The sequence below is a fragment of the Triplophysa dalaica genome, chromosome 9 (genome assembly GCF_015846415.1).
Source record: "Triplophysa dalaica isolate WHDGS20190420 chromosome 9, ASM1584641v1, whole genome shotgun sequence".
Taxonomy (NCBI): Eukaryota; Metazoa; Chordata; class Actinopteri; order Cypriniformes; family Nemacheilidae; genus Triplophysa; species Triplophysa dalaica.
The window spans coordinates 11442025-11459674 of NC_079550.1; the positions used below are offsets into that span (position 1 = coordinate 11442025).

Genomic DNA, 17650 nt, shown 5'->3' on the forward strand with positions numbered 1-17650 from the left:
AAATACCTTGCAATAACTAGTTATGCTGTGATCCTCTGTGTCTCCATTTTCATTGAGCTTGTCTATATTGGCTGGTTGGTTCTTGTCACACGACCTGCGGTGCCCTTGCGCCTTTCTGAAAAGTTGCCATTTTTCATCTCGATGCGGCGCAAACGCTCCTGAAAAAAAGGGCGCATCGCATGCATGTCGCGACCGCGTCGCCCCTTATTGACGCGAAATGTGAATCGGCCCTATAAGCGCCTCGGTGGATACAGCCCCTTGTGACAGTGTGCAAATGTTTGGCCATTTTTTCAATCCCAAAGTGTTTATAAAACACAGGAATGGCATGCACGTAAACTACAGTAGTTATCAAATTTCTGTTTGGAATAAATAAATAAAAAATTTAATTTACTGTGCGAATATTATGCGGCCCTTAACAAGGATTCGAAAACTTGATGTGGCCCTCGAGGTAAAGTTTCCCCACCCCTGCCCTACAACATAAATATCAAGGGCTCCAGCCAATTTAACTGAAGGTTCTACTAGCCCTACTGAAAACGCATCTAAAAGTGAGTCAGCTGATCTTCAAGACTGACCATCTTAAAAAAATGGAATGTTTTACCATATTCCATCTAAAACCAGGGAGACCAGCTAAAACCATCGAAACATGCTGGCTTTAGCTGTTTTACATTACTTTACGGTAATGTTGTACCGGATTACATTACATAATTTTACATTAAAAAGCACATTTTTCTTTCCAAACCCAAGTATAATTTGTTGTTATTTATTGTGTTTTACATAGATTTGGCGTTTAGAAATAATTCTAGGTGCATCTTTGGGCATACGTTTCACGCAATGTAAGTTTACCAACTTTAGACTGTTTAAAGAAACAAGCAAAGAGTTAAAAAATAACCACCGATTATTGATTTAATTGTTTAGCGTTTTCTAATGTTGTGAACAGTATACACCGTGTTAAAACCTGGTATTATAAAGTTTTTGGTCAACGTGTTTGAATGACACTTTCCGCGCAGCAATCCTATCGCCTCTTTCAAATCGTCATATGAACATCCGGGCTCTCGAGCGCTTGATTGACAGTTGCCATAGCAACAGCCCAGGCTGTCGCCATTTTGTCAGGCGCTTATTTAATGTTTCAAATGTTTTCGCTTCCCGCCGGAATAATGCATTCACCCGCCTGCAACAGCGGCAGTTTTGGAAAGGATTCGTCAACGGCGTCGGACTGATAACAACACCAGGACGAATTGTCGGAATGTCAGGAATATATTTAGTTGGCTAGTAGTCCGTGTCTCGGGTCCACCGGGCCGGTCCGCTGCGCAGGTTTGGAACGCGCGCCATTTTGTGAAAACTGACAGAAAACCTTAACGGAAAAGTGATGTCTTTCATGTACATGTTTTTATAACATCTGCACGCCGTTCGTTTTTCACGACTAATTTTGCTTTTGAATATAATCAAAATCCACCCCCAGCGGTCCATAAAGCGGGTAATCTTGAATGCGCTTTCCTGAGCGCTATCGTTAGCTGGTTAGCTGCGTTCGTTAAAGTCACTGTGCAAGAAAGCGCTAACTAGCCGCTAGCATTGATTTCACCACTTATCAAAAATGATTTTTGCACGTACAAGGTATGTCACGGACAAAACCGGACTGGAAAGCCGTTGTTTTACCTGTCAGTTGAAATAGGAAGCCATTTGGCCCTGTCTGGCTCGTTACATTAGAGGTGTCTCGTTGGAAGCAGCGTAGAGAAACTGGATAAATCGCCTCTCTTTGCTGGATTTGGGACTTTAAATGAAGATCACACCATCAAAGGTGAGTCTTTGGCTTGACTAATGAACAATCTTGAACAACAATGTAGAGGTCTGAATGAAAGAAAACCACCACGGCTTTGTTTACAAACAGCTTGTTTGATAAGAATGTCAGCTTGTTAGAAGCTAAGTTAGAGGCTAGTTTGATTTGGCCTAGAAGGCTAACGTTAAGTTATTCTTAAACTGGTTAGCTATCTATTATATATGTTGATGCGTTAAATATCTTTACTTGGTTTTACAATCCGGATTTAGTACAGTGAGCCGGTTTCTGATTTTAATAAAAAAATAAAATTCTAGTTGTCGTTTATTATGTTACGTTAACCTCTTGTAGCTGCGCTAGGTCAGACTGTCAGAGATAATGTATGTCATTGGCTTAGCGCGACGCTTTTAAATACCAGCAGAAAGTCAGCCAGCTGGTGTTTAGAGAAGTGTATCTTCAAATTAGTCTGATGGAAGGGTTTGGCTGGTAACGCTGGTGATGGTGATGATAAAGCCCCTTGACTAGCGTGTTGTCAGTTAGCCATCAGGCTGGTTTCCTGTCGGGGGAGGGGGGGCTGACATTAGCCAGCGATATGATGCCTCCACTCGGGCTCTAACCATAGTTATCCAGCAAACGTTGCTCAGTCATGTAGTACGGGTTTAGATGACGATGAAGGCGTTAAACGAGTCTAATCGAGCCCGATGAATGGCTATGCCAGCTGGAGAGGTAAGGTCCGCTTCTACCTGTCACTATCACTCAGTTTAACTCTCGTTAGTTTGCTTGGCGATGGGCTTTTGCTTGACGTTCTCAGTTTACAATTATTTCTATTAAGTTATTAACAGTAGAAAAGAAAGAATTGATGACTCCTCCGATTGTCATCTATGTAAAGATTTATTTCGCATGTTTGGAGGATGCTTTAATGTTTGCCGTTGGAATCATGATCAAATTTTTGTGCGTGCAGGTGAATACAGGGCAAAATGTTAAAAGATGTAAGACCAGCGTAAACTGGCAATTGAGGTTTCAGTTAAGTCGCATGCTGCTGTATTGTACCTGTATACTTTTTATACTGGCGCTAATAAAACTGATGGAATGTACACGCTGAAATGTAACTTGGATATAAACAGATCGCTGTCTAAAATAAGATCAGGATTTGTTTCTTGTGATTCCCTGAGGTAAACTTTCTTCTCAAAGTTCATAGGTAGAACCATGCAAGATGCCACCTTTCGTCAGTGAAGTCCACACAGTAGTCAAAATGTGTTATGGATGCCTAATAACATTGTCCTTAGTTTAACAGTCTTACTCTTTTTGTTATTTGCAAACAAAATTAATCTTGTTTAGGATGAAGTTTTTTCATTGTTTTGCACAATTTAATCCCACCTAAAAATTGAGTTGCATTTAGCATGATATGAAAAAAGAGGCCTAACACTTGCACTAAGAGGCAACAACAGTAGGCTGTGTCTCTTATTTGTTTTTACTTTATGGGTACATGCAGCATCATATTTGCCTTTACTTAACATATCATTGAAGCTTTAAGGGTCCTGTCCAATGTTGACTACATTGAGGAATTCTTGTTTAGTACAACTAACTACAACTTGATTTTTTTAGAATATTTTGTAAGCCTTTTAAATAACAGTGAGACCTGCAAAAATGTGACATTGGAAAGTTTTTTGTAGTTGTAGAAACTATTACTTATCTCACATAATTTAATATTAATAAACTTCTCAATTTAAAGACAAGCAAACAAGCATATAACAGAGCATATGTCCAATAAGTATATCAATGTTACTGCTAATTCCCATTTTACTGAGATCTGGACATATGAGAACATTTATTTTTATGTCGACACAACTATTATAGCATAGCAACTAATAAAAGTATTTACTGTTGATTTGCAGTGAGGGGTAATAAGTGAATTAATGCTTATTAAAAGTTTAAATCAAGAATATTACAACCATGAAGTACAAAATGAACCAATACTATTCATGACTCCAGTTTATCTAAATTGCTCTGTTTATTGTTTTTGACTGTTTTTCTATTGATATTTTTTTAGGATTTTGCAGTTATGCGTTTCATAGAAATATAAGCATACCTAATTGACAACTTTGCAGACTGTGTAAAAAAAGTGTTCAACAGTGTTATGCAGGACTGTATTCAGTCATATGAACCATAGTTTGATGACATTTAATAAAACAAAAATTATTGAAACAGGTATTAACTGTGTTCACACTTGTGCTTTGTACAAAATAAGTGTAAAAATTCTGGTAAATGCCAGAAGTTTTTCCATGACAGCGGCAAGCTTTGAAAAACAACAATTGTCTTTCTTGAAAGCCATTTAAGAACAGAGTACTTGCCCTCAAGCACTTTAAATTACTTTACTTTATTTTATGTATGTTTTTTTTTTAATTCACATTGGTGTATTCAACACCCTGTTTGGCTATGATTGCTATCATTTACCTGATATAATTTAATGATCACACTGTATATTTGTCTTGGCTATATTAATAGGGAGGACTATTTTAAGAAAAAGCAAATTGTTAAATTATGTGAAACCCTCAACACAACCTAATGTGCTGTAGAATAAAATTTAAAACAAAACCAATTAATCCATTTGTAATTTTTGTAACTGTTCATTATTACCAACGTTCTCTGAAGACAGATAAGAAATTAATTTATCATGACAGGTTATTAGTCTTTAAATTTGGTAAAAAAGTAAACTTGTTTATTCATTTATTTAATAAAATAAAGGCCATATTGGTTGGTTACAGTTGCAATTACGGTTAAATACGGTTAGTTAAATCACAAATCTAAGTAGTTTTGTGTAAAAATAAAAGTTTGTAGTTCAGTTTTGTACATCTGAGAGTTTGATATTTATGAACCTGTGAAATTTGACTGTAGGTCACACAACACAACGTTCAATGATTGTATTTTTGCAAATAGTTTTGCAAAACCTTTTATATATTTTTTTAGTATAAAAAGATTTAAAATTGTGTTTTTGTTATTTTTTCACAATGATATCGTATAAATCACACCTTCATAAAAATGTAAACATGAGTATAAGGGCTATAATGTGGAATGTATTGTCTCCTGTGGTGCGGTTTCTATTTGTTTTATGACACGCATCAGTTTTTCTCCTAGTGAATTGCATGTAGCCCTTGACAACATGAATCATCAAGCCTAAGTGATTTTTATTGAAACTGTTTTACCAGAACAAGTACCAAACAATTAGAGGCATCTGTAGGATATTTGACTTTATTAAGGATATTTTAATACCGCAAAGGATCACCTATTTATTTTTCTTTGCTTTATATTTGTTCAGGGACAGAAAATTATTTCTCAAATATTTATTCTTATTTCACATCCTTTCACTTAAGATGGTTGTGTTGAAGCATGTAGAAGTGTTTCCTTCATATGATATTTTGTGGATCACATGAATCCTTTGCCCTGCCTTAGTTAGGTCAGCTGAATCATTCTCGTCATGCCTACACCATGAGTGGGGTCTGAGCTGCTATTTTGCTGTCAGGCTCCAATGTGGTGGATGCTTCATCTAAGTGTGCCAAAGTTCAATTTTATTTCTTGTTTATTTCTTGTTTTCTTATTGGAAAATGGGAGCAGCTCTGCCCTGGCAACAAAAGTAGGCTATTTGCATACTCTTCTGTGATTGGCTTGAACATTGATGGGCTTGCCAAATCACACTGTATCTTCTTGGTGATAGGCTATGCTAATTAGGTGCTGTTGCTGGGATTCTGAATAGTGGTGGGATTCTGTGTGGCAGTGGTGCATTGTGTTGCCTGGCAAGAGATGCTGATATATGAGCAAGCTCCTTATAATTATAAGAATTTACAGCTAAAAGAGGACAAATAGTTTCTGATCAGAAATTTTTCTACTAGACATTTTCCACTCTTTTTAGTCTCTGTTTAGTTTTGAGGGGAGAACTGTTGTATGTTTTTTTTTCTTCAGTCAAAAATGAGAACAATCTGAATTGTTTCTCCTTTGCTGTGCTTTATTGTGCTCTTAAATGGACTTTTAGTTGCATGCGTTTGTGTCAGTCTCTCAAGAAATGCGTTATATTTTGATTTAAAATTGATTCATATTATTACAAATACTATACATTTGTACATTTTGTTTTTTCAGTCAATGCTGTTATGACAATTTTGGGAAGAAAACTTGCTGTGGGTTTTTTCTAGTGCTTTGTTTAGTTACATAAAAATCTCAGTGATGGTTTTGCTTTGCTAAAACATTTCGAAAAATCTTAATAACATGTAAGGTTTGCGGTTTAAAGGATCTTAGGGAGGGAGGAGAATTTTGCTTTAACATGTCCTGCTCTAATTTAGCTTAAATTTCCTCTAGGGGGAGAGACCTCAGCATGCAAACCCTCGTCTGTCCGGCTTGCACCCTCTCTTTCTTTCCATGCTGCTGGTCTTCAGATGGCTGCTCCCATGCCTCATTCGCACCAGCAGTACAGTGACGGTCACCAACAGAGTACAGACCAGTCTGTCACTGTACTGCCATACAGTGAACAGACACAAGCACTCACTGCCAGCCAGGTACTAGATGCTCCACTCCTGTTTATCTAGTTGTAAATAAACATCTATAAAGCACATTATTGCATTTAGATCAATTAATTTATCTAGTTACTTCCAGGTTATTTTTTCCGTAGGATTAGGTTTTGTTTTTACTTGGGGTTTAATTTTGCTTTCTGTCTGTATTATTGCAGAGGCACATGCCCCAGTGCTTTCGTGACCCCACTTTAGCTCCTTTGAGGAAGCTCTCCATAGACCTGATCAAAACCTACAAACACATCAATGAGGTAAAGTCTGCTGAATCTAATTGTAAAAACAATGAAGTAAGAAAGTATCAAACATTAGAACGGGCACTATCAGTGTCAGATTTACTGCTGTGAAGTACATTTTAAACTGATAAATTAGAAAGTTGAAAACGGTAACATGTGAGTGCTTGTTTTTCGTTGTATAGGTGTATTATGCAAAAAAGAAGCGACGACATCAACAGGGTCAAGGTGAGGACTCCAGCCACAAGAAGGAGCGGAAAGTATTCAACGATGGCTATGATGATGAGAACTTCGACTACATTGTCAAAAATGGGGAAAAATGGATGGACCGCTATGAAATCGACTCACTTATTGGAAAAGGGTCATTTGGACAGGTAGGGCAGCTTGAATCTTCTAGAGGAGGTTTACTCAGTTTTGACAAGTTTTTAAAACAGATGTCCAGAGCAAAGCAGATATTTTTGTTATTATTATTATTTATCAGTCTAATCTGACAAAATTAAAAAGATCTGATAGATATTATGATGATTGAATTAAACTAAAATAAGGATAGTTTTACAAAACAAACTTTATTATCCTTGCCATTGCCACATTTAAAGTAAAATGCTTTTCTGTGTATTTAAGGTTGAAGTAAATGATGCTTTTGTGTTCAGGTTGTAAAAGCTTACGATCGTGCTGAGCAAGAGTGGGTAGCAATTAAGATTATCAAGAACAAGAAGGCCTTCCTCAATCAAGCTCAGATTGAAGTACGGCTTCTCGAGCTCATGAACAAACATGACACAGAGATGAAATACTATATAGGTAATGAATCTTATCGTTCAATTCTGTGATTTCAAACCTTAAACACACATGTAAATAGTTGGTCAGTTGACATATATCTTGTCCTATCTTCTTTTTCCTCAGTGCACTTGAAACGGCACTTCATGTTCCGGAATCACCTTTGCTTAGTATTTGAAATGTTGTCATACAACCTGTATGACTTGTTAAGAAACACAAACTTCAGAGGTGTCTCCTTGAATCTGACACGAAAGTTTGCCCAGCAGTTATGTACAGCACTGCTGTTTCTTGCTACACCTGAGCTCAGCATCATCCACTGTGACCTAAAGCCAGAAAACATCCTGCTATGTAACCCCAAGAGAAGTGCCATCAAAATAGTGGACTTTGGGAGCTCCTGCCAACTGGGACAAAGGGTATGTATCTGCCATGTCTTATTTATTGTGCATATGTGGAAGGAGTGTGGTGAACTTAAAAAAACAATTATTCATACTTCTTTATCAGATATACCAGTACATCCAGAGTCGATTCTACCGCTCCCCTGAAGTGATATTGGGAATGCCATATGATCTGGCCATAGACATGTGGTCTCTGGGATGTATCCTGGTGGAAATGCATACAGGAGAACCTCTGTTTAGTGGAGCCAATGAGGTAAAATGATCATCATTACTTAAAAGAAAAGGGACAAATTCTGCCTTACTAAATTATCTTTTGCAATTAATCAAGTTTGATAGTAAGAAATGGTTAGACAAAACTTTTTTTTATAAAACTTCATTAGGTGGACCAAATGAACAAAATAGTGGAAGTACTTGGTCTCCCACCCAATCACATTATGGACCTAGCACCAAAAGCCAGGAAGTTTTTTGAGAAGTTGTCAGATGGAACATGGAGTGTTAAGAAGACCAAAGATGGGAAAAGGGTATGTGTTAAGGATATATTGCCTCTGTTCTAGGTTAAAAGTGTTTATTAATACATGGTAATAATACATTCACATTTTTTATATTCTATTATTGAAGAAGAATACTGTACAGTGTGGTAGGCAGTATGTTGTACAATATAACAGGATTTTGATTGCGCTCAATCTCAAGTGTTTAAAATCTTTCCTTTTGTTATTGATTGGTGCGACCAGTACAAACCTCCAGCATCTCGTAAACTCCATGTCATCTTGGGAGTGGAATGTGGTGGACCAGGTGGTCGACGGGCTGGAGAATCTGGCCATGCAGTAGCTGACTACTTGAAGTTCAAGGACCTCATCCTCAGAATGCTGGACTACGACCCCAAGACGCGAATTCAGCCCTACTATGCCCTCCAGCACAGTTTCTTTAAGAAAACGGCTGATGAAGGAACCAATACGAGTAGTAGTGTGTCAACAAGTCCTGCACTTGAGCAGTCACAGTCATCAGGGACCACTTCTAGTACATCCTCAAGCTCAGGTTCTTTTACATTTTAATTGTTTTTAAGATTGAAAATTAATCCCTGTCCCTGATCTCTTGAGTTTAATGTAACAGATCTGATATCTAAAGGCTTTGTCATTTAGACCGTCATAATAGTTTTTCTGTGTAAACCAAAAAGCATGCTGTTATTTTGTTTTGCTTCAGGAGGATCATCTGGAACAAGCACCAGTGGGAGAGCAAGATCTGATCCAACTCACCACCATCGACACAGTGGCGGGCATTTCGGCACAGTTATGCCTGCCATAGACTGTGACAACCTCTGCCCTCAGGTGAACCCTCATGCTTATCTTGTGAAGTAGTTACACATATTCGGCCTTTATGACGGAACAATGCTAATTTTAATTATACTGTAATCCTCACGGTGTGTATGTAAAATGAAGTTTCAGGAAGTCAAGTGATTTGTTGCTTTTGGTCAGATTTGCTTTTCGCCCCAGCAGGCGAGACAGCCTTACCATCCACCTGTAGTATGGCCTGGAATTGCAAGACCAGAACCCGTCACTGTAGAGACTCATCCAGTTCAGGAAACAACTTTTCATGTGCCTCCCCAGCATCCCAAGGCATTGCACCCCCATCACCATCATCACCACGGACAGGTCATAGCAACGCGACCACGGCCGCGACTTTACAACTCGCCCACCAACAGCGCCTCCACGCAAGATTCCATGGAGGTGGTACATGGTCACCTGTCCATGACATCCCTGTCTTCCTCGGCATCCTCTTCCTCCACATCTTCCTCTTCCACAGGACACCACGGCAACCAGGCCTACCAGCTTCGCCAACTTCCTGCCAACACCCTGGGCTTTAGCCAAAATGGAAGTATGAGTATGGGTTTGGGTGCCTTCTCAAACCCCCGCCAAGAGACTGGTATGGCTGGTCATCCTACATACCCTGTTGCCACAAACGCAGGAACTGGTCACTTTATAACAGAGGGACACCTGGGCATGAGACAAGGGATTGATAGGGAAGATTCTCCGATGACTGGAGTGTGTGTTCAGCAGAGCTCAATGGCCAGCTCGTGACTTTAGCTGAAATTAGTTTGTTTTTCTGTGTGACTTTAATTGTTTTGTTTTTCTTTTTTACAGTGGTGTTTTTTTCTCCTGTTTTTTAAAAGGTGCATAGAGAATAAAAGCTGCTCACTTCTAAGGGGAGATATCACTGAACCGCAACAAATTGAAGAGTATTTAAAAAGTATATATGTATTACCATAATTTTACGTTTTCTAGATAAGTTAGTAATACTGCAAATAACCATAGTGAAACGGAAACATCATCTGCCAATTCACTCATCTGCATATAGTACTTATTTTCCATCTGTTACATTGAAAACTGGGAGATATTTTTATTTGTTTTTCCTTTTTTTATACAGTGAGCATTTCAGAGCTGTGAGCTGTCGTACAGCTTTTATATGTAAAGCAATGCAAAACATTTGTTTACTTCAAACAAGTGAAACACATTATAATTTGACTGGTTGTTCTTTTATTTACCCTTTAAGTGAAACTTCTCTGAAGAGCTGTGTGTTTAAACCTGTTGCGTGTCAAGGAAGCAGTACTTGCAGTGATATTTTGTGTTGTCGGTATTGTGAAACTCTTCAAGAGGGGGCACATAGCTGTGGAGCTCCGGTGGCAAGCGCTGGCCTGGCGGGGTGAATGAGCTGGTGTTTGGGTTTCGACAGGCAGGTGCAGTATCTTCAGACTGGGAGAACACCAGTCCGGCCAGCTTCGACTACATACAGCAACTGAGGAGAAGGTGCGCTGATGAGCAACAAGGGGGACAGAGCCAGATCACTCTGGGCCTGTCGTTGAGAACCCTTTGGCCTTATGACTTTTGGACCTTGACTGAAAAGGAGCTGGACTGTATTATTAAATAGAGATGGCTGTCCTCTTTTTTTAAGATGGAAAATTGGTTAGAAAAGGGTAAATACGTACGGTTATTCAGAGGCCTTTATTTAGCAAAGATTCTCATTTGAGGGACACCAAATTGCAGGGTCTTGATCAAACGTCTCTGACATGACTTCCTAAAAATCTTGCCGAAGTGGGATTATACATAGTAATCCCCATATAAGACATCATTAATTGGCTTTTTTTTTCCCATTAAGCATGCGGTTCCCATTGCAGAAATTAGCCTCTGTGTTGAACACAGAAGATGTGTAATGAAATGTATGTGACTGCCTTTTTTTCTCCTCTTGAATTATGCTGTGAATTTTACACTTTTCTTTCTTTAGTATTGTCTCTTCTTTTTTTTATATACCAAAGCTGTTGATTTCTATTGCATTGGTGTCTGTAAGGAATAATGTAGCAGTTCACCATTTCAGCCCAAGGTTCATTGAAGTCAATTTTAATCTGTACTCTATCTCAAACTGGAACATTTGCTGAACTTTGTTTTAATGTTAACTAAATATTGAAATTGGTTAATATATGGATAAATCTCCCTTATTTGTTAATTTTTAGTTCGGTTTTCCTGTCAAGGAAAATGTATTCGGGAGGTAAAGGACACTGACAGTTACTCTGCAGGCTACAGAGTGGCTGAGAGATCACAAATTATTCTGAGGGGAGAAAAGTGTTTTGTTTTGTATTTACCTAGTCTATCAGTCAGTGATGCTGCCTTTTATACCTAATTTGATGAACATGCTAATTTCTACCTTTTTAAATCTAAGTGGCTACTTTCCATTTATTTATTCAGGCAGTCTACTGTAGCTACTGTGACCTCTGAGTCTTGAGTTGAATTTGTTATCAAGTGGTTGGTTCAATGCTCACCTCAGATGTACTTATTTAAAGTTAACCAGAGGTGATGCGCTATCACACAGACACTGGGCACATGCATGTTGTTTTGAAGAGGATATGTCTTTATAGTCACTATTCAGTCACGGTATGGATAGGCGAGCCCACTATGATGTTTATATCCAAGTATGTGAGCTCCCCACTTAGCTTCTCACTTTGCATTAGGTCTCGATTCTTCAAAGGAACATGAAAGATAACCCCCTGTTTGTTACATCTCTGAATATAGCAGTGGGACACAACCCTGCCGTGTGTGTGTGTAGTGTTCACTTTTGCAGTTTTTTTTAATCTTTCGCAAAGATATCAACCAGAAACATGTTTGATATATTTACGAATCTCACAGTGGCTATCAGAAAAAGGTTTACCTGAATGTAAGCGGGATATAAAATGTTTATACAAAAAACATTTGAGTGCAGTTTGCTAACATAAACATTCCAAAAATCAAAATCTAAAAATGACAGAATCATTTAAAGAGTGCACCTGTTTCAGCTGTTGCTCAATGAGATCTGGTTTAGTGCAGTTTTCATGAAATGCAGCCCCTTTTTAATAGTTGAATAGAATTTATGTATATATTTATATTTTTTTAAATAAAGGAAGTATAGAACTCACTACATTGCTCCTGCTGGTATGTCAATTACATTACCATGTGTTTGTTTCGTTTTGTTTTTCAACCCTCCTTGACAAAAATTGCTTTTGGTTAAATGCATTTGACTTCAACAGGACAACACTTAAGGTAGGGCTCATATTTGGGAGAAAAGACCAGAACTTGTACCTAAAGAATCTTTTCACAGGGTATGATGCATGTTTGTCCACACTTTTTGATAATGCTCATGGTTTGCCAGGTCTGCTTCTCCCCATTTCTCTTAAATGCATTATAGAGAAATGTCACTTATACACAAGATCATGGATTTTAATTAAACATCTGCCTATTCTATTTCTTTCTTTGCATTTTTTTCTTGACCCTTTTCATGCAACATGCACTATATAATTGATCAGCATGGGGGAAAGGATAAGTGTCCACAGATTGTAAGATCTAGTCAATACTTTGCTGTGTATATGAAAATGCCCTTTGTATTATATTCAAACAGTCTTATGTATGATATATAAAAAATAACTTAATTGACGTGCTCTTGGCTTTTTCTTTATTTATTTCCTGGCTTGTTGCTTCCACACTACGTAACTAAGCTCTAATCTAGAGGACTGCCTTGACGTTCTGATGGCATTGGTTTAGAGCAACGCAAATAGTACACAAAGGAATCAAAAATACGTCAATCAGTCCATGTCAGACCTATTTTGGGGTAGATAGCCACATGTGAGCAAAGGCTTCGACACAATTGATTAGGTTGTTCCTTCTAGTTCGGTCGTACGGCTCGTTGGTCTAGGGGTATGATTCTCGCTTCGGGTGCGAGAGGTCCCGGGTTCAAATCCCGGACGAGCCCAAATTATTGTAAAAAATTTTGTTGCCCTAAAGCTCGCCGTATTTAATGTAAACGCCTCGTGCCAAATGATGAATACGTTTTCCTAAGTCACTAAGGTAAGAATACATTTATGAATGGGCAAATTACCCGTGTTTCTATTATACAGACATAAAGTAACGTTAATTTACTCCCTTGCGGAGATAACGTTAACTCACCTGTACTGTAACGTTAATAATTGTGCATATTAAAATAACAGATCCTCTGTTTTCCTAATCATAACTTCTAGCTGTTTTATTCATATGTTCATTTTTAGTGGCAGTCATGTACGATGCACGAGGTGCATTGTGGGACTGAAGCGAACTGCATTGTGGGACAGCAGACCAACAATACTGGCGCTTCATATTTGCGCGCCATGTTCGGTTCTGTAATGTTGATAGGAAATTATATTTCAGTAATGCGAGCATAACCAACAGTGCGTCCGCAAGGCAATAAAAAGGTTTTCGTGGGTATTCATGCACAATGCCCAATTTTTGCGCCGCCCCGAACTGTACCAGGAAAAGCACACAATCTGATCTAGCTTTCTTTCGGTTTCCAAGGGATCCGGAGAGGTACGACTTTCTTTCTGCCTACTAAATATTATCGCTGCAATTGTAATGTCATTATTACCTTATTCTCAATGATAGTGACCGCGAAGGATTTCTTAACGAACCTGTATTTACGCTGCATGTATAGGCATGATGTAAAGTTCGTGGTGCACGTTGAGATGAGAGTTAATGTGACACGTAACCAGTTTGATTGAGATCATACAGTCATACCCTGTCAATATACGTCCAGTGCTTGCTTGTAACAGTGTTGCACAGTATAATCATTTGAGTTGTCAAATAAATGTTTCTATAATAAGAGGACACACATTTTGCCACTTTTTCATCACATTTTACATTTTCATAATTTTGCATTAAAGACCAAGTACTGACTATGGATACTGTATGAGTTCTTATCAACAGAATATGTGCTAACAAACTCAATTGCCTGTTGTAAAAACATATATTTGGAAAAATACATAATTTTGTAAAATTCTCATTTGTTTTATTTTGACAGATGTAGGCTGTGGGTGGAGAACTGTCGCCGCGCAGATCTTGAGGAGAAAACTCCTGAACAGTTAAACAAACACTACCGGCTGTGTGCAAAGCATTTTGAACCAGCCATGATATGCAAAACTGTAATGCACTTTTTTTTCCAGTTGCATTTAGTTGAAATGTATTTATTTTTTTCAAAATCCATAAGGTTGACTATATTTCTTGTTTTAAGAGCCCATACAGGACGGTGCTCAGAGACACTGCGATTCCTACGATTTTTGATTTAACCAGTCACCTCAGCAATCCTCACAGCAGACATCGCAAACGCATCAAAATTCTGGTACGATGAGCTTTTCTGAAGTTTCTCATACGTGTTCTCTCCTAAAAACTAAGTGAGCAAATAACTTGTTTTTCGATCTCATCCTTATATACAGACCGATGAAGAGGTTCAAAAGATGAAAGAAAGACGATGTAAGTATGATACATCAGATAAAACCTAGCATTTATGTGAAAAGTAAATTATCATTGCCTCGAACATTTGTCTGTGTCTCTCTAGTGGAGTCTTCAATCGAACAGATGCTCTCAAAAAAAGAATGTGAACCTCAGGAAGGCAACGAGACCACTGATGACGTCCCTCAGCTGACGCCTGAACAAAAGCAACAGAGACATTTCTTAAGGTCTTTGTTTGAAGTCATGGTTTTAATAGGAAGGCAGAACTTTCCATACATTGTGAAAGAAGATCTGAGCGCCAAACAAGAGGAACGGGCCTGTTCTGCTAGTACCTTCCAGGCACTGTTAGAGAGCCGTATCAATGCAGGCGATGAATTTCTCAGGAGGCGTTTCGAAACGGCGTCTGTCAACGAAGACTATTGTTCAGCCGTCCAGCAGAAACAAATGCTTGAGGTCTGTGAGAAGTGCGTCCGTGAAGAGATTCTTCTGCAAGTCCGGGAATGTCGCTTCTATTCCATCGTCACCGGGGAGTTAGTGGAGTTCCCAGATGGAGATCATCTTCCCATCTTCCTGCGTTTTGTAGACCAAGCCAACACTCTCAGAGAAGAATTCATAGAGTTCCTCTCGCTGGAAGGTGAGGAGATCTCCATCGCTGAGAGATTGGAGTCTCGGTTCACGAAAGGGTGGGGCTTGAGTTTGGAGGACTGCAGGGGGCAGGCACACGCAGGCTCGGGTATACTCGCCACCAAGATGAAAGTCATTGCTGCTCACCTAAAGGAGAAATATCCCATGGCGGTGATCACCCCCACTTCTACTTGTGCGCTTAACGTTCACCTCGCTAATGGCATGCCGCTGACCGGTGTGCAGGTTGTGATGTCGGTTCTGAAAAAGACGAATGCGTTTTTTACAACCTGTCCAATGCTACAGGATGAGCTTGTCAAGGCCATCTCCATTCTCTGCCAGGGAAACACGGAGAAAGAAAACTATCTCAAGGAAGCCTCACGTTCAACCTGGACCGATCTTCACAACGTGTTCGAGATGGCCGTCGATCTGATGGAGCCGCTCCTTCTCTGCATGGATAGCGTACACGACAATGAAGAACTAAAGTGGAACGACCAAATCACCAGCGAGGCCTACGCCATCTCAGAAGCTCTTGGAGACTTTGAGTTTATTGTGACACTGGTTATATTGAAGAACGCTTTGTCATTCACGAGAGCTTTTGGCAAAAACCTGCAAGGAGAAACCCTGGATGTCTTTTTCGCAGCCAACAGCCTGACCGCAGTTTTGCATTCGTTGCACGAGGTGATGGACAATCTTGAAGTGTACCATGAATTCTGGTTCGAAGAGGCTATCACCTTGGCTACCACGATGGAGGTCCCTGTGAAAGTCCCGAGGCTATTCCTGCGAAAGCATCAGACAGTCGACGGTATGGAAATACAGGCAGAGTCTTTTTTTAAAGAGTATCTCACACTCCCAGTTATGGAGTATATCGAGCAGGAGGTCAAGGACATTTTTTCTGAGAATCATCTCAAGGCGCTCAAGTGCCTGTCGCTCGTCCCAGCAGTCATGGGGCAAATGAAGTTCAATACCTCAGAGGAGAGCCACGCGAATGTGCACAGGAGCGATCTGCCCCATCCGGACACATTGCCTGCGGAGCTGCATTGTTGGAGGATAAAATGGAAACACAGAGGCAAGGAAGTCAGCCTGCCGTGTACCATTCATGAGACTCTTCAGCACTCGGATGTCAAATTTTTTCCCAATGTAAATGCGTTTCTGAAGATTCTTGCTACGTTGCCAGTGCTGAATCTTGACGGGAGTTACGGTGAAACTGCCCAAAAACGCTTGCAAGCTTACATTATAGACACGTCATTGCACCACAGGTGTAAACATCTGGCTGTGCTGAACATCAATTACCATGTTAAAACGGACTTGGAAGAAATGGTTCAGTGTTATATAAAAACTTACCCAGAAGAAAGCGAGAGCGATTGACAGAGGGGTAACCCGTATAGACCCTTTACATTTTGATTCCAACACTCCTGTGAGCTGTGCTATTCGAAACTATTCAAAATTGTTTTGCTTTATATTTTGTCAGTGATCTGCATTCCTCTTTATCACAACTTCATTTCTTTTGATTTTCATTGTGAATAGAGAACTATTTTTCCATTTGATAGGACATTTATAAAAAGCTTACCATAAACATATAAGAAATTTGAAGAGGGGGTTCGCTTTTGTGTTGATGTGACTTTGAATACAAGTGGCCCAAAGTGTAAATAAATTGAAAGCAATTTTGATTCCCGGTTCTGTTATGATGTAATGTTTTTGTCTTTAATGGCCCAATATGTAACAGGACTTTTATCGGACCGACAAGGCATTCAGTTTTTTATTTAAATGTCCAGTATATGAAATTTAGAGGAGAAACATGTCAAATTCTATGCAAGGGTACCTGCGGTGTATGTAGATAGAAAAAGCTCATCATAAGGTCATGAAAACATAACGATTCATTTTTGAGGTATTAAAACACATCTGAAGACATAGCTATGTAGATTATATTGATGAGAGATGAGGCTTAGTAAACCGAGGGGTTGTGTCTGTCTATCCTATAATTTTTCTATCACTTTCCAAAATTTGTTTTTTGTTGCCAAAATGAATTCAATATGAATACTGCCATAAATTATATTATTTAGATGTGCATTTGCTTGTGGTAGTCTATCACTGCGGTACACAAGTTTGATGCAAAGAAATGTTTGTCGCTTAGATGAATCAAGATGGACCATATGGATACAGCTTGAATTGGAAAGGTTTTGATTGAGAGAAGGTGTTCTGCAAAATGTATTCTTCATTGAACTGTTTTGTCCTAATAAGTGGAGAAAAAAATCTGGAGTTTTCATCCTGTGACGTCCAAAACTCGTGAGTAAAAGTTTTAGCACAAGCGTCGTCATTTTTAATATTTAATTTTTTTTAATTTTCTGTCCCAGTTTATCTTAAATGTCAGTACATCTTCCTAATTTTGATTTATTATTTTTACACACAAGTATACTTTACATCAGCACAACTACAGGTAGACTAGTACTGTGAGATAAGGTCTGAGGACAAGCGCGTTAAGAAATCTACTTTCTGGTCAACTACTCTGATCCGATGACACTGTTACAGC

The 17650-nt window shown here is 38.9% G+C and overlaps 2 protein-coding genes and 1 non-coding gene across 4 annotated transcripts; all 3 read left to right on the forward strand.

The window, feature by feature from the left end:
- The first annotated feature begins 1086 nt into the window (after positions 1–1086).
- Positions 1087–12163, forward strand: dyrk1ab (dual-specificity tyrosine-(Y)-phosphorylation regulated kinase 1A, b). 2 transcript variants are annotated; one of them, XM_056756741.1, is made up of 11 exons: positions 1087–1795; positions 6119–6315; positions 6486–6578; positions 6743–6931; positions 7208–7355; positions 7458–7744; positions 7833–7979; positions 8107–8247; positions 8458–8761; positions 8927–9051; positions 9220–12163. In XM_056756741.1, exons 2-11 carry the CDS (start codon positions 6196–6198, stop codon positions 9799–9801), a joined length of 2136 nt encoding a protein of 711 aa, XP_056612719.1. In that variant the 5' UTR covers positions 1087–1795; positions 6119–6195; the 3' UTR covers positions 9802–12163. The 2 variants fall into 2 exon arrangements, with proteins under 2 accessions (XP_056612719.1, XP_056612718.1); XM_056756740.1 differs by lacking the exon at positions 1087–1795 and adding an exon at positions 1959–2497.
- Positions 12164–12922: 759 nt separating this feature from the next.
- trnap-cgg (transfer RNA proline (anticodon CGG)) lies at positions 12923–12994 on the forward strand. Its single transcript has one exon. It is a non-coding gene; the product is annotated as a tRNA-Pro (tRNA).
- Positions 12995–13348: 354 nt separating this feature from the next.
- thap12b (THAP domain containing 12b) lies at positions 13349–16790 on the forward strand. The gene is made up of 5 exons (XM_056756806.1): positions 13349–13581; positions 14072–14192; positions 14282–14389; positions 14484–14520; positions 14606–16790. The coding sequence occupies exons 1-5, from the start codon at positions 13493–13495 to the stop codon at positions 16486–16488; spliced, it is 2238 nt and encodes a 745-aa protein (XP_056612784.1). The 5' UTR covers positions 13349–13492; the 3' UTR covers positions 16489–16790.
- The last annotated feature ends 860 nt before the right edge of the window (positions 16791–17650 follow it).

Bases quoted from the DNA above. Each gene is read 5' to 3' on its own strand.
- dyrk1ab (XM_056756740.1), top strand. From the start codon at position 2,473: ATGAATGGCTATGCCAGCTGGAGAG. The intron at 6,316-6,485 runs GTACTAGATGCT...GTATTATTGCAG, and splicing joins AAGCACTCACTGCCAGCCAG to AGGCACATGCCCCAGTGCTT. The intron at 8,248-8,457 runs GTATGTGTTAAG...TGGTGCGACCAG, and splicing joins AGACCAAAGATGGGAAAAGG to TACAAACCTCCAGCATCTCG.
- thap12b (XM_056756806.1), top strand. From the start codon at position 13,493: ATGCCCAATTTTTGCGCCGCCCCGAACTGTACCAGGAAAAGCACACAA. The intron at 14,193-14,281 runs GTAATGCACTTT...TCTTGTTTTAAG, and splicing joins CAGCCATGATATGCAAAACT to AGCCCATACAGGACGGTGCT. The intron at 14,521-14,605 runs GTAAGTATGATA...GTGTCTCTCTAG, and splicing joins AAAGATGAAAGAAAGACGAT to TGGAGTCTTCAATCGAACAG.